The 15,038-nt window shown below is 45.8% G+C and overlaps 2 protein-coding genes, 1 long non-coding RNA gene and 1 pseudogene across 3 annotated transcripts; 2 read left to right on the top strand and 2 right to left on the bottom strand.

The window, feature by feature from the left end:
• The first annotated feature begins 594 nt into the window (after positions 1–594).
• Positions 595–7,849, top strand: LOC133911560 (ABC transporter C family MRP4-like). The gene is made up of 11 exons (XM_062353856.1): positions 595–3,210; positions 3,289–3,609; positions 3,688–3,774; positions 4,025–4,699; positions 4,779–4,943; positions 5,635–5,929; positions 6,066–6,280; positions 6,471–6,776; positions 6,854–6,917; positions 7,020–7,259; positions 7,434–7,849. The coding sequence occupies exons 1-11, from the start codon at positions 1,162–1,164 to the stop codon at positions 7,535–7,537; spliced, it is 4,521 nt and encodes a 1,506-aa protein (XP_062209840.1). The 5' UTR covers positions 595–1,161; the 3' UTR covers positions 7,538–7,849.
• LOC133911563 (uncharacterized) lies at positions 7,669–8,799 on the bottom strand. The gene is made up of 2 exons (XR_009908665.1): positions 8,293–8,799; positions 7,669–7,918 (listed from the first exon to the last, which is right to left on the bottom strand). It is a non-coding gene; the product is annotated as an uncharacterized LOC133911563 (long non-coding RNA).
• A 290-nt stretch (positions 8,800–9,089) lies between these two features.
• LOC133911562 (protein REVEILLE 5-like) lies at positions 9,090–10,717 on the top strand (annotated as a pseudogene).
• Positions 10,718–11,147: 430 nt separating this feature from the next.
• On the bottom strand, positions 11,148–14,112 carry LOC133911561 (hypothetical protein At1g04090-like). Its single transcript, XM_062353857.1, has 2 exons — positions 13,946–14,112; positions 11,148–12,990 (listed from the first exon to the last, which is right to left on the bottom strand). The coding sequence occupies exons 1-2, from the start codon at positions 14,049–14,051 to the stop codon at positions 11,444–11,446; spliced, it is 1,653 nt and encodes a 550-aa protein (XP_062209841.1). The 5' UTR covers positions 14,052–14,112; the 3' UTR covers positions 11,148–11,443.
• Between the last annotated feature and the right edge of the window lie 926 nt (positions 14,113–15,038).

Below are 15,038 nucleotides of genomic sequence, written 5' to 3'. Positions count from 1 at the left end.
AAAGGCTAAATTAATGCGCTAAGGAGGATGATGCAGCAAGCCCCTACCTCGGTACATTGGGAGCAATTCAAGACCTCTTTAATTTTTAGCATAGGAGAAAAAACCCCCGCAAAAAAAAAAGCATAGGAGAAAAAAAGAATGAAAAAGAGAAAAAAATAGGAGAAAGAAAAAGAAGAAGAGCCGACATTGGATCCGCATGCAATTGCAACCAAATACTACATCCGTTTTTAAATAGATGTCGTTTTAGGAATTTGATTTTGTTCTTAACGGATGTTGTTTTAGGTTTTTAAGGTGGTGTATTATTAGAGTGTCTATATTAAAGGTTATTGAAAAGTGGAGTTTTAATTTAATGAGTGTAGTGAATTGTTGGTTTATGTGCTATTAATTAAATATTAGAGAAATTGAGAGGAATAAATATGTTATATATAATTTTTTTATTATAACTTTATTCTATATCGAAAGCTAAAATAGTATTAAAAAAACGAAGATAGTATAAGGGGGTAGGATAGCAAGCACGAAAGAAAAGCCCACTACGAACTCTCCTCTTTATCTTTATAAACCATCATCAGCATGCCCTCTCCTCCGATCATCGCCCCCGATCTGTTTGCAAGCCAAAAACACAGAGAAAAAGAAAAGAAAAGAAAAGCACGGCCCTAACCCACCCCCGCCTCCTCCTCCGCCTCGTCTCCCACCCCCGCCCCCGCCGGTTCGCTCCACCGATCCATCCCCCCAATCCTCCGCACGCCACCTACCTACTACCCCCACTACCACACACACCTCCGTCCCCATGGGCACGGAGAGGTGGCTCGGAGAGGGACCTAGAAACAGAGAGAGTTAGTTGGTGAGTGAGATCAGTGAGGAGAAGACGTAACAAGAGCATCAGCACATCCGCACTAGCGGGAATCCGAGCGAGCCTTCTCTCTCCTCCTCGAAGGAGGCGACCCTGCCAGGCCAGGGTAGAGAGAGAGAGAGAGAGAGGGAGGGAGGGAGGGGAGCTAGCGACCAAAGGCCTCGTTTGTTGCCATCCACCGATGCTGTAATCCGCCGCCCAAAGCTCGCGTCGCGGCCGCACCTCCTGCCTGCCGTGGCGAGGCCGCTGCGCCCCAGCCCAATGCCTTTTAAACCCCTCCCCGCTCCCATCCTGATTCCCACCGCCTACCAATGCCGCCCTTCTTCCCCTCCCTCCCGCTCCCGGAGGCCGCCGCCGCAGCCGCACACGCCTCGCTGCTCGCACTCGCCGCCCTCCTGCTCCTCCTCCGCGCCGCCCGCGCTCTCGCCTCCCGCTGCGCCTCATGCCTCAAGGCGCCCCGCCGCCGCGGGGTCCCCGTCGGCGCCGGCGACGGGGGGCTTGCCGTGGCCGCCGGCGCCGGCGCGTGGTACAGGGCCGCACTGGCGTGCTGCGCCTACGCCCTGCTCGCGCAGGTCGCCGCGCTGAGCTACGAGGTGGCCGTGGCCGGGTCGCGTGTCGATGCGGGGGCGCTGCTGCTGCCGGCGGTGCAGGCGGTGGCCTGGGCGGCGCTGCTTGCGCTCGCGCTGCAGGCCCGCGCCGTCGGCTGGGTCAGGTTCCCGGCGCTGGTGCGGGTCTGGTGGGTGGTCGCGTTCGCGCTCTGCGTTGGCATTGCGTACGACGAGTCCAGGTGGCTGATGGGTCACGAGGCGCGTGCCGTGGATTACGCGCATATGGTTGCCAACTTCGCGTCCGTGCCGGCCCTTGGGTTCCTGTGCTTGGTTGGTGTGATGGGTTCCACCGGCTTAGAATTTGAGTTTACAGATGCCAACGGTGTACATGAGCCACTGTTGCTTGGTAGGCAGCACAGAGAGGCAGAGGAGGAGCCCGGGTGCTTGAGGGTGACTCCTTACAGTGATGCAGGGATAGTCAGCCTTGCAACACTGTCATGGCTTAGTCCTCTGCTGTCAATTGGTGCGCAGCGACCGCTTGAGTTGGCTGACATACCCTTGCTGGCGCACAAAGACCGCTCGAAATCGTGCTACAAGGCGATGAGCTCTCACTACGAGCGCCAGCGGCTAGAACACCTCAGCAGGGAGCCATCACTGGCATGGGCAATTTTGAAGTCATTCTGGCGAGAGGCCGTGATCAATGGCGCGTTTGCTGCTGTGAACACAATTGTGTCATATGTCGGTCCTTACCTGATCAGCTACTTTGTAGACTACCTCAGCGGCAACGTTGCTTTCCCCCATGAAGGTTACATCCTTGCCTCCATATTTTTCGTAGCAAAGTTGCTTGAGACGTTCACTGCTCGACAATGGTACTTGGGTGTGGACGTTATGGGGATCCATGTCAAGTCCGGGCTGACAGCCATGGTGTATAGGAAGGGTCTCCGACTGTCAAACGGCTCACGGCAGAGCCACACAAGTGGTGAGATTGTGAATTACATGGCGGTCGATGTGCAGCGTGTGGGGGACTATGCATGGTACTTTCATGACATCTGGATGCTTCCACTGCAGATCATTCTTGCTCTCGCCATCCTGTACAAGAACGTCGGGATCGCCATGGTTTCAACATTGATAGCTACTGCGTTATCGATCGCTGCCTCTGTTCCTGTAGCAAAGCTGCAGGAGCACTACCAAGATAAGTTGATGGCATCCAAGGATGAGCGCATGCGCAAGACATCAGAGTGCTTGAAGAATATGAGGATTTTGAAGCTGCAAGCATGGGAGGATCGGTACCGGCTGCAGCTGGAAGAGATGAGAAACGTGGAATGCAAGTGGCTTCGGTGGGCTCTGTACTCACAGGCTGCAGTTACATTTGTTTTCTGGAGTTCGCCAATCTTTGTCGCAGTCATAACTTTTGCGACTTGTATATTGCTCGGTGGCCAGCTCACTGCAGGAGGCGTTCTTTCTGCTTTAGCAACATTTAGGATCCTTCAAGAGCCTCTGAGGAACTTCCCGGATCTCATCTCCATGATTGCACAGACGAGGGTGTCTTTGGACCGTCTGTCTCATTTTTTGCAACAAGAAGAATTGCCGGATGATGCAACAATAAGTGTTCCACAATGCAGTACAGATAAGGCAATCGATATTAAGGATGCCACATTCTCGTGGAACCCACATTCTCCAACACCTACACTTTCCGATATACACCTTAATGTGGTGAGAGGCATGCGAGTAGCAGTCTGTGGTGTCATTGGTTCTGGCAAATCGAGCTTATTATCATCTATACTCGGCGAGATACCCAAATTGTGTGGCCAGGTAAGTTACATATATAAAATACTTTTGTTCGTTCAGATAACAGTTCTGTTACATTTTCCTTCCCGCCTCCTTTTTCAGGTCAGGGTAAGTGGCACAGCAGCATATGTTCCTCAGACTGCCTGGATACAGTCTGGTAACATTGAGGAGAACATTCTTTTTGGCAGTCCAATGGATAGGCAACATTATAAGAGAGTTATTGCGGCTTGCTCTCTGAAGAAAGATCTTGAGTTGCTCCAATATGGAGATCAGACCATCATTGGTGATAGAGGCATCAATTTGAGTGGAGGTCAGAAACAAAGAGTCCAGCTTGCGAGAGCACTCTACCAAGACGCTGATATTTATTTGCTTGATGATCCCTTCAGTGCTGTTGATGCTCACACTGGAAGTGAATTATTTAAGGTTGGTACCACGGTTCCTTTAGTCTAATTATTTCTAAAGCTGTTTATGTTGCATAACGCCTCTGCTTCTGTGTTGCAGGAATATGTATTGAGTGCACTAGCAAGCAAAACAGTCATTTATGTAACCCATCAAGTTGAGTTTCTACCAGCTGCTGACCTGATACTGGTAAGTGGTAACCATATTCTCATATCCATTATGATAAGTATTGCAAAATGGGTATTCTATTTCCATTTTCATCAGCTTATCGAGTTGTTTAATGCAATATGCTATTCATCCGTCCTTTTCTGTTGAAAGCTAACCATGTATATGACCTCTACATAAGAGCTAGTTATCATTAGTACTAGTTTTCATGGGACTATTCATGGGCTAAGGGGTCCTGTATTGATCTCTCTTTTATGCTTCTGTCATGGTACAGGTTCTTAAGGATGGTCATATCACCCAAGCTGGAAAGTATGACGATCTTTTGCAAGCTGGAACTGATTTCAATGCTTTGGTTTCTGCTCATAGGGAAGCTATTGAGACCATGGAAATTTTTGAAGATTCAGACGGAGATACAGTTTCTTCTATTCCTAACAAAAGGTTGACACCAAGTATTAGCAACATTGATAACTTGAAAAACAAGGTGTGTGAAAATGGTCAACCATCTAATACACGGGGAATAAAGGAAAAAAAGAAGAATGAAGAGCGTAAGAAGAAGCGCACTGTCCAAGAGGAGGAAAGGGAGCGAGGAAGAGTTAGCTTAAATGTTTATTTGTCATACATGGGGGAAGCCTACAAAGGTACACTGATACCACTCATTATCTTGGCTCAGACCCTGTTCCAAGTGCTTCAGATTGCGAGCAACTGGTGGATGGCATGGGCAAACCCACAAACTGAAGGAGATGCTCCCAAGACAGATAGTGTGGTCCTTCTGGTTGTTTATATGTCCCTTGCTTTTGGAAGTTCATTGTTTGTGTTTGTGAGAAGCCTTCTTGTGGCTACATTTGGTTTAGCAGCTGCCCAGAAGCTTTTTGTAAAAATGCTAAGGTGTGTCTTTCGAGCGCCAATGTCATTCTTTGACACCACACCATGTGGACGGATTTTGAACCGAGTAAGTTATGATCTTGCTTATGCTAATATAATTTTGTATTATGTACTTCCTAAGTTTCCTGAATCATACTTTATATCAGGTTTCTGTAGATCAAAGTGTTGTGGATCTTGATATAGCGTTCAGGCTAGGTGGATTTGCATCAACGTCAATTCAACTCCTTGGAATTGTTGCTGTTATGAGCAAAGTCACATGGCAAGTTCTGATTCTTATAGTCCCGATGGCTATTGCATGCATGTGGATGCAGGTAATTGCTGTGATAACTGGATATTGCATTCTTACCTAAATTTGAAGTTTAGTATCATCAACTGCCTTTTCTTGATATTTAGATAAATTGGTATAGGATGGCGTAAACGGCCTCTAGATTTTTAGAACTCTAATCACCTTTTGCAAGATGGGTAGTATAAATTGAGTTTCCTTTCATGTAACCTATCCTTAACAAGGTTATTGGCACAGCATGTGTTCCACTGTCTGTTTAGTACTACATTCGTCTCAAAATAGATGACGTTTTAGAGTTGAGCATAAGTATTAATGTGAGAGATAAAATAACCATCTTACCCTCTTTTAATACCATTTATTGTGTGAAAAATGAGACTTGCATTGGGAAGGAAGTTACTTAATGGAGGGGGTAAGATTGGAAAACTTGAGCTAAAGTTACATCGAAATCGTAGAACGTCATGTATTTCGAACATTATAGAAGAAGCTAAAACTTCATCTATTTATTTTGAGATGGAGGGAGTATGTCATTAGTTCACTGTTGATGTCTTGGATTTTTTTTTGCATGCTAATGCGTATCAAATGAGATATTTCTATCTCTCCTCTCTTAAACTTTTGTTAACACCATTGCAGTGATAAGTAATTACTTATTTTAGAAGGATCTGGTTTCTCATAAATCATAGTGGGTTTTTACTAACTCTCAACTACAATCACCTTTGCAGAGGTATTATATTGCTTCATCAAGGGAACTGACTAGGATTTTGAGCGTCCAGAAGTCTCCAGTGATCCATTTGTTTAGTGAATCAATTGCTGGTGCTGCTACAATAAGAGGGTTTGGTCAAGAGAAACGGTTTATGAAAAGAAATCTTTACCTTCTCGACTGTTTTGCTCGGCCTTTATTTTCCAGCCTTGCTGCTATTGAATGGCTCTGCCTGCGAATGGAATTGCTCTCGACTTTCGTGTTTGCTTTCTGCATGGCAATACTTGTGAGCTTTCCTCCTGGCACAATTGAACCAAGTATGTCTTATGTTTCGCATGCTCTCCTACTGCGTTTTGCACTTGCTTCACCCAATCTTGTTAGATGCAGTAGAAACTTGGATGCTTGTGTCAGTTAAAGTTGTTTCAGCATCTAAATGGACTTCCTTATTGATAGGTATGGCTGGGCTCGCTGTCACATATGGACTTAATTTAAATGCTCGCATGTCAAGGTGGATATTGAGCTTCTGTAAACTAGAGAATAGAATTATCTCTGTTGAGCGCATTTATCAATATTGCAAGATTCCTAGTGAAGCACCACTAATTGTTGAGGACTTCCGTCCACCATCCTCATGGCCTGAGAACGGAAACATCGAACTGATTGATCTCAAGGTACTCTTTAATCTTTATTAGTAGTGACAGTTAATGATGAGGCTTTTCTTAACATTTTTATAAAGCTGTTCCGTATTTTTAGTGTTCTGTATATCGATTTATTTGCTCTTTACTATAAGTAGTTACCATCTGTATCTAATTTGGTCTATTTAATTTTGGCATCTAACTTTGCTTTTTTTAAATATGACAGGTCCGCTACAAGGATGACCTACCGTTAGTTCTCCATGGAATCAGTTGTATGTTTCCTGGTGGCAAAAAGATTGGGATTGTAGGGCGAACTGGAAGCGGTAAATCTACTCTTATTCAGGCCCTTTTCCGCCTAATTGTACCAACTGGAGGGAAAATTATCATTGACAACATTGACATTTCCACAATTGGTCTTCATGATCTGCGGTCACGGTTGAGCATCATCCCTCAAGACCCTACATTATTTGAGGGTACCATTAGAATGAATCTTGATCCTCTTGAAGAGCATCCTGATCAAGAAATTTGGGAGGTACGTCCAGGTCACTTTGATGGTATACGGATGTTGAATATGCATGATTCTGATGGAAGAAACATCTTCTCTTTCAGGCACTAGAAAAGTGTCAGCTAGGAGAGGTCATTCGTTCCAAGGAAGAGAAACTGGATAGTCCAGGTCAGTTTGATTTCTGAATTGATAAGCACTTCTTTGAAGAGTAAGCAGGAGTATTTTCATGCAATTATTTATTTTTCTTGGACATTTTTTGTGTTTTTGTAGTGCTGGAGAATGGGGATAACTGGAGTGTGGGACAGCGCCAACTTATTGCACTGGGTAGGGCGCTGCTCAAACAGGCAAAAATTTTGGTGCTTGACGAGGCAACGGCATCTGTTGACACAGCAACAGATAATCTTATTCAAAAGATCATCCGCAGTGAATTCAAGGACTGCACAGTTTGTACCATTGCCCACCGCATTCCCACTGTTATTGACAGTGACCTAGTCTTGGTCCTTAGTGATGGTATGAACTCTTCCACGAAATTAACCAAGTACCCTTTTTTTAGTTCCTACTAGTTACATTATCCCGAGTGTGCTTCTTTTTTCACTCCTTTGTTGATTTCTCTTAGTTTGGCTGAACAGCATTTGAATTCAGTAAAGTCGTTACAAATAATTTATCTCGTGGTTTTGGTTTCAGGAAAAATTGCAGAGTTTGACACACCCCAGAGGCTTTTAGAGGACAAGTCCTCTATGTTCATGCAGCTAGTATCTGAGTACTCCACTCGGTCGAGCTGTATATAGAGAGGCTTACCTTAAAGCCACCCCAAAGCAGGAAGTAGAGTACGGGAGGTAAGATAGCAGTGTCTGCCAGTGTACTTACAGCGTCAGCATAGATGGACGTACCAACACCATAGGGCGAGATAGACAGAAAGTGGGAAGAACACTGGGCGTTCCCTGACCTGAATAACTGTGTAATCAATCCATGGGGGAATGCAGTAGGCGCCGTGGGAGGAGCTTGTGACACTAGTACATTACATGTATGTATAACAACAATGCATACTACATCTCCCTTGCTAAATGGAGAATGAAGGGAATAACAATGCATACTACTTCTCCCTTGGCGTCGGATTGGAGTGCTTGTTCTCGATCTGTCTCCGTTACTGAGTTTCACACCAACTGTTCCTATCATCAGTAAAGAAAAATATCAAGCTGCTGCCGAACTGTCCTTGGCATCAGAATGAAGGTTCGGCAGTTTACTGAATGCCGAGGTTAGTAACTCATCCAGGATGGTCTAATCGATTAGGGATACACGGATATAAGTGCACTATCATATCATGACATGTGCAGACCAATTCTTCTGGTGAAGCTACCAACGACAGTGATGCTGCAATTCCAACACTAGCGGCTAACAGCATGATCCAGCGAAAACAGAACAAGAATACAGCATGCAGAATAATAGTATACTAATAGCAATGACACTGACCCAAATCATGAATTATTAGAATATCCCTAACCGATTCTCGCATCTATGTTGAATATTCGATGAAACAGGTCACCTCATTTACCCAAGTAGCAAACCAAACACCGTCTCCTGAATGACCGTCTCACAGATGGAGCGAACCCAGCAACCAAACGGACCCTAAGTTGCCCCTTCTCCGGGCAGGGTGTGGTGTGGTACGTTGCCACGGGCCACGGCCGGCGTTCCCGCGTGCGGTGGCTGGCCTGGCTCCTATCTTACCATCTGCCGAGGCCTCAGCTCGCGAAATTCCCGAGCCGCGCGCCTCCGCGGGATGTCGGCGCCCATCGGAAAGCCAGGGGCTGGCCGGCTGCCTCCGGTTCACAGGGCGCGGACATGAACGAGACCATCCGCTACAGCGCCAGCGCGGGGGGGATTGCTCGTGATCGACTCATCATTTAAGGCCTTCCACGGTGTAGCCGATGCCTGAACTTTTTCTTGGCTGTGATGCTTGGTTCATTTTTTACCCACAGCGTGTAGCGCTACTTGTTTCCCTCTTGGTTCGCCCCATCAAACAAAAAAAAAAAAACGTGAACCGAGTGGAGCTGTGGCCTGCAAGCGGTGGTGTTATGGCTGGAGTGGAGAAGGTTTGCACGGCAAAGGTTTGCCCACGAAGCTGCGTGGCTCCTACTACTTCTGTTTTTTTTATTTGTCATTAATTTTTTACTATAATAATTTTTATTTTATATTTTTTCTATTAAAAAAGTTTATACGTACTTAAAATTTTTATATAATTGGATTTGTTATTAAATATACTTTATTGGTATGATATACTTTTCATAAATTTTTCATAAAAAACACGGAAGGCTAAAATTACTACAGTAAAAATAACAAGTAAATAAAATACAGATAGTAATTTTTTAGGGTGGGCATTGGAGGTACAGTGTTTGGAGCGAAGTCCGGATGCTCTCTCCTCTTCAAGCTCTACTCGAGGCACAAACACTATGGAGGGCCAGCGCGTTCTCCTAATCCCCACGTTGAACACGCGCACTGCACGAAGCCACGTCGGTGGTCCGTGTCGGCCACACGTGATGCATTTTTTCTGCCTGCGACTTGAACGCGGCTTCGATCGACTCTAGCGCTCAGCACAACACCTATACATATATATATTCGAAACACTGGTAACACTCAGCTCACACCCAAGTCATGTACAGTTTGTACGTGCTCACTCTGACAGAGAGAGAGCTGCTGCGGATCAATGGCAGTGGCGGCGGGGAAAACGCCTCGGAATCCGTACACGATCACGAGACCGCGGGAGAAGTGGACCGCTGACGAGCACGACTGCTTCCTCCACGCCCTGCTGCTATTCGGCCGCGACTGAAGATGATCCAGCAGTTCGTCGCCACCAAGACGGCCACGCAGATACGCAGCCACGCTAAGAAGCACTTCCTCAAGGCTCAGAAGCTGGCGCCGCCGCCTCACCCCTGTCGCGCCGCTGTCCTTCCACGGCCACACAGCTACCCCGGCAATGCCGCGGCGGCTCTTGCAACTAGTTCCACTTCCATCAGCTGCATGGTTCCAGGCGGCGTGCAGCAGAGCGTGGACTGGCCGTGCACATCAGCGGGAGCTTGCTGGCCAACTCACGGCTGGTTCATGGAGACACCAAACTGCAGCGAGGAACAGGCCGGCCGGCGCCTCACCAAACGAAGCCTGGTTCGCCGATGCCTCATTGCGGGATGATATGATTCACTTCCCATTGTCGCCCGATGATCCGCATTTCGCTCAGGTGTACCGGTTCATAGGCGACGTCTTCGGCTCCGGCGTCGAGGCGCAGCTGCAGAGACTGCAGGGCATGGATCCTGTCGTCGTGGAGGCGATCTTGCTGGTGCTAAGGAACCTCGAAGTCTAACATATCTGCTTAGGACTCGAGAATCTTACGTCTTGTTAGTGCTGCAAAAAAAAAGAAAAAGAAAAAAAAAGCTTAGGCTCGATGAGTTACTCGAACTCAGCTCATGAAAAGGCGTCTGGATTTTCGAACCAAGCTCGCGAGCCTCAACGAGCCGAGCTTGAATAGCTCGTTAGGCCTCGTTAATTTTCCCAGCCCGCGTGTCATTCTGATTCGTGTTGCTGTTTTCTTTTACCAAAATAGCTGGAAATTACATCTAATCTTCGTTTACTTTTTGTTCTTCCACAGGAGGATGATGCTAATTTTATTTCTTTGCAATCAACTGAACATCCTTCAGCAATTTCGATAGTGGGCAGCAATTTGTTATTCCATTCGGTGGTCAACTTGTTCACTTATTACCCGTGCTTTCATGTGACCTCTCCCATGCCTAGCTGTATAAGGCATACTCGCTCCTATTAAGATATATTGGTAGTTGTTTTGTGATCTGTCATATGTAATGTAATCCTACTAAGTTCAAGACATCTATACTTCTATCATGTTGCTCTGCAGTCCTGTAAGGCTGTTTGCCATTATGTAAATGAGCCTGCTCGAGCTTAATCCATCTTTCTTTATTATTGCATTGCTATATCTGAAAATTGCTGCATTCCAGAACTGACATGTCCCCAAATAAGCTTTCTCAAGCTGAGCTAGAGCCTTGATCGAGCTGAGTACAAGCCTGCCTGCAGGTTCAGGCGAATCTTAGGCTCGGCTCGAGCTCGAGGTGCCAAGGCTCAAAAGCTCAAGCTCAGCTCGTTTATAGGCCTAATTCTTATGGCTTTTTGGATAGCATGGAACAGATGATAGGTTGCAGTACAGTTCCATGTATGTAACTGAACTGCAGGCTTTGGCCAGCTTCCCGTGGTAGATCAGATTTTTAGCAAATGAATTTAAGGCAAACAGATGGTAGGTGCAAAGAACTCTGGGGCCCTGTTTTTAGTTTCTTGAAGTGCTTAAAGTTGGTTTCTTGTAAAAAACTAGTGAACAAGAATCCAATTGTGTGTGTGACGAAATTCAAAGTAACATGGTAGAAATTCTGTTTAAAAATAACTAAAGCATAATTGGTACAATACAAGCACAATTTGGCAGTCACACAAGTGGTCATGCACGGCACCACTGCATCCAGCTGAATAAACAGAGAAATGTCCAACCTGACAAGTGTCTTGAATCCTTTATGCTTTGCCAACATTGATCTAAAATATCTAGTAGTAAAATGTTATGGCAAAGCATAACATATCAGTCTTTCCATCAAATACAGCCTTAGGGTACATATGTAGGAAACTGGGATGGATCATGAAGGCGACAAAACTTAGCATCTCTCATCGCCTTCCCAGTTATTTTTCTCCTTCGGTCCTGTAGGACCTTCCTCCTCGTACAATTCTACCGGAAGGCTGTTGAAGATTGCTTGCGCCGTGAACCGGAGAAAGAACGGTAAGAAGCTAAGTACCGTGTCTATCTCTGAACGTGAGTTGTATGTGATGGTCGGTCCCCACTCTCTCATGTACTGCAGCCAGCATGGTTCGACAACAGCATCTCCCAGGTGACCTGCAGAGATGATTTTATACTGCGTGCACGAGTCAACTGAAAGATTACTTCGTGCCACATCATTTCTTACTCCGACACCAAGCTTCTCAGATCCCATCAGATAGCAGCCAGGATGGGGGTAGCTTGCATGTCCATTCCTCGACGAATAAACGATCGCTTTGTTTCCTGATATGAACTCCAAATCACAAGCATCCACCCATTCACCCCCACTGTGCTGCGAGAAGTAGATGGATGAGAGTTCACCAGAGAAGTTACTGATTCGGAGCGTGAAATGTTCCCAATCTCCAACATGCCTACCAACTTTCTGTAGAGCAAAGCTTGCAAACCCAACCTTGATTGTTGCTGGCCCATTGAACGGGCAGAACACCCACATTGCAATGTCAGTGAAGGTCCCTCCATGAGCTGGCTTAACATGAGCATAGAGCTCAGCACTCTTCAGATTGCCAACTTTGGCAAACTCAGTCCTATCATCATCAGGGAGATCAATCCAATACTCGCCGTCATTCTTTCCACCAGCAGGCAGGTTTGAGCCATCAGGAAGTATTTCATCCCCCATCTTTATACCTTTCTTGTGCAGTGTAGCTCCATTCTCAAAGAACCAAGAAACTGATGACGCTAAATAGGTCTCTTGTGGGTGGAAGAAAACAGTCGGCCCATAGTGCTTGATCAGTGCATGGATCTGCTCCAAATTAGGCATGGCTCTCAAATTTGAGTCAATGTTCTTCAAGCAGGGAGTGCTTGATTCCTCACTATTGACTGAATCTGTTTCACAGGAGAATGTGCCAACTGGTATACCTTGTCCTGTCACCCCACGGTGGCAAGGCCTTGTCTTCCAAACGTGGCATGCACTCTCCACATTTACAATTGAACTAAAGTTTTCACATGCATCTGTGAGGTCGCGTCGCACGCATCGAACTGCTTCCACTGAGGGCTTCTTTGGCCCTTTGGTAACAACATAGCCAAGGGCATTGTACCCATCTGGTGGAGATGGTGACCAAATGCAACCACAATCACTATTGTCATCTTCATTTAAGTCAGCGCTAGTCCAAACAAGGGAGTAATCTAATGGTTTCTCAAGGGCGGGCCTGCTATTAATCAATTGTTGGCTAGCCACTTCCCTTGCCACCAGAAGAAATCCCTGTAAAGATCTGTCATTCTGTTGGGCATAGTGCCCAAGGCAGTGGAAACCATCAGGAATTTCTTCTGGCTCATAAAATGTAGCTCCTGAGCAGCTCCATATACTCCGGAATTTGGTAATATTTACAACATCAAGCTCTCCTATGCATATTGTGCCCTTAGAGAAATCCCCTCCTGTGAAGGAATTGCCGAACAAGGTTAGTAAAAGGTTCGCATATTCGGGAAAGCAATCTGCCTAGCAAAACAAATCCAAGCAGATTGAGAAATGCAACTTTATTTGAGCGCGTTTATTGTTTGTGACACAACTAAGAACATAATTCCAGTTGCAACTTCATGCCCAAAAGAACTGACTTTGAGTTGCATGAAAAATCTAATTTAATTAAAGATTTTGCTCGGCTAGATACTTCTCATAGAGTCATATAGTATATGATTGCAAATTACCCTGTGCCCCTCGAGAGGACAGACACCTTCGATCATTCAGGTGCTTCCTTCTAATAATTAAGCCACCAGACTTCAGAGTAAAGCAGACTGATCCTAGACAAATCACAACTACTTCACCACTTCCATTCTGTGCCTTAGCGGCTAACCAACACGGAATAACATAGAAACAAGGTAGGCACCAAGCGAGTGGCAAAAGCCACTGCAACAAGCCGATTGCAAACAGATTCCTATACTAAGTCCTTGGATCGGACGAATCAATGACCAAAGCAGCCGGAAACCACATTCTAAACCGCAAAATTCCATCTTCACAGGACTTCATCTCTCTATCTTTCTCAGTTCAACTGCTGCAAGGAGTAAACAACCTTTAACGACCATGCCACAAGATGTGAATTCCATGCTACAACCATCACTGCAGAAGCGCCTAGAGTAACTAACCAGGATCGATTCTGCTAGTTATCATTAAACAAATTCCCTGCACAAACGGGGAAACGAACAAATCGGCCAATACTTTAACAAAAGAAAGCATCCAATCTATCGATAATCCACACGAAACAGCTACAGCTCAATCAAGAAACATCATCTAGCCGAACAGGTAGCAACGATTAACGAACTGGTTCAATAACCAACGAGCCTGGACAAGGAAAGCAGGCGTAGTAAAGAGGAGACAGAGAGAGAACAAGCACCAAACCTTGCGGCCACTTGGGCAAGGGCGCCGGAAGCTGGAACGGCTCGGGAAGCCGTACCCCGCCGGCACCGGCGACCGATCCGCAGCAGAACCAGCTCCACCCGCCCATCGCCGCCCCCTTCCTTCCTTCGCTCTTTGTCCTCTCCCAGTCCACCCCCAGGTCCTCTTTGTTAGGGAAGTACCGTATTTATCTCACTGGTCAAACCGGCGGCTCGTGGAGCGGCACCCGCGATCCCATGAGCATGTACATCTGTTACTATCTCTATTAGACGTTAAAGATAGTTAGATAGTTTTATCTCTTTTTTAACTATTTATATTGTATCCCTTGGTATCTATTTAAATTTGTATTTATTTAAAGTGATTTAAAATATTTAATTTTGTTACTAAAATAAAGTTTAACACAAATAGCAAATCTTAGTATTGGTGTCATACATTCTAACTTTAGCATCAATACCTACATCCCTTAGCACCGATGGTAACTTATTTTTCTCTCCCTTAACTTTTTCTTAACACCAATAGATATACATGCTCTAAAGGAGGGAGGGATTAATTATCATTTTTACCACCCTAGCTAGTGACACATCTAAAAAAATCACCATCTCAGAGATGATATGCTAATATATCACTGATCCGATAAAACCTTACTTATTTGTCACTTTAAACTATTTTTCACTATAATGTGGTATTTTTCTCTTTTTGCATTAGTTGACGTAACTTATCACGGAAAATGACTACTCTCTCATATCTTCCTCATCTTCTCTCTTGGTGGCCTGCAGGTGCCATGTCAAACGAATCAGTCAGAGACGCCGACAAGGAGTGCGTTGACGCGGAGGCTTCGAGAGTGGGGGCCGCCACTGGCACGTCGACTGCTGCTTGGCCATTGAGCACGTCCCTATCCCGCCACTTCTTGGACACCGCTGACGTAGCATTCTTAGGCCATCTCCAAGTGAGTCAGTTTTCATACTGTAAAGTACTGTAGCGTTAGAAATGTCGATAGTTGTGCCTCAGCTTGCTCTCCAACTGAGTCGGAAACAGGCTCTACAGTGATACGGGAGTGGGAAGACTGGGAAACGGCAGCGGCAACTATACCGATAGA

Source organism: Phragmites australis, chromosome 3 (genome assembly GCF_958298935.1).
Source record: "Phragmites australis chromosome 3, lpPhrAust1.1, whole genome shotgun sequence".
Classification (NCBI taxonomy): domain Eukaryota; kingdom Viridiplantae; phylum Streptophyta; class Magnoliopsida; order Poales; family Poaceae; genus Phragmites; species Phragmites australis.
Note: the sequence above shows the minus strand (reverse complement) of the source record. Positions and strands in the feature narration are given on the sequence as shown.

What these genes read in the sequence shown, in the direction of transcription:
- LOC133911560 (XM_062353856.1), top strand. Translation starts at nt 1,162, where the DNA reads ATGCCGCCCTTCTTCCCCTCCCTCCCGCTCCCGGAGGCCGCCGCCGCA. An exon ending in GTGGACGGATTTTGAACCGA is followed by an intron (nt 4,700 to 4,778) that starts GTAAGTTATGAT and finishes ACTTTATATCAG; the next exon opens with GTTTCTGTAGATCAAAGTGT. An exon ending in AGTCTTGGTCCTTAGTGATG is followed by an intron (nt 7,260 to 7,433) that starts GTATGAACTCTT and finishes TTTTGGTTTCAG; the next exon opens with GAAAAATTGCAGAGTTTGAC.
- LOC133911561 (XM_062353857.1), bottom strand. Translation starts at nt 14,051, where the DNA reads ATGGGCGGGTGGAGCTGGTTCTGCTGCGGATCGGTCGCCGGTGCCGGC. An exon ending in CTTGCCCAAGTGGCCGCAAG is followed by an intron (nt 12,991 to 13,945) that starts GTTTGGTGCTTG and finishes ATTCCTTCACAG; the next exon opens with GAGGGGATTTCTCTAAGGGC.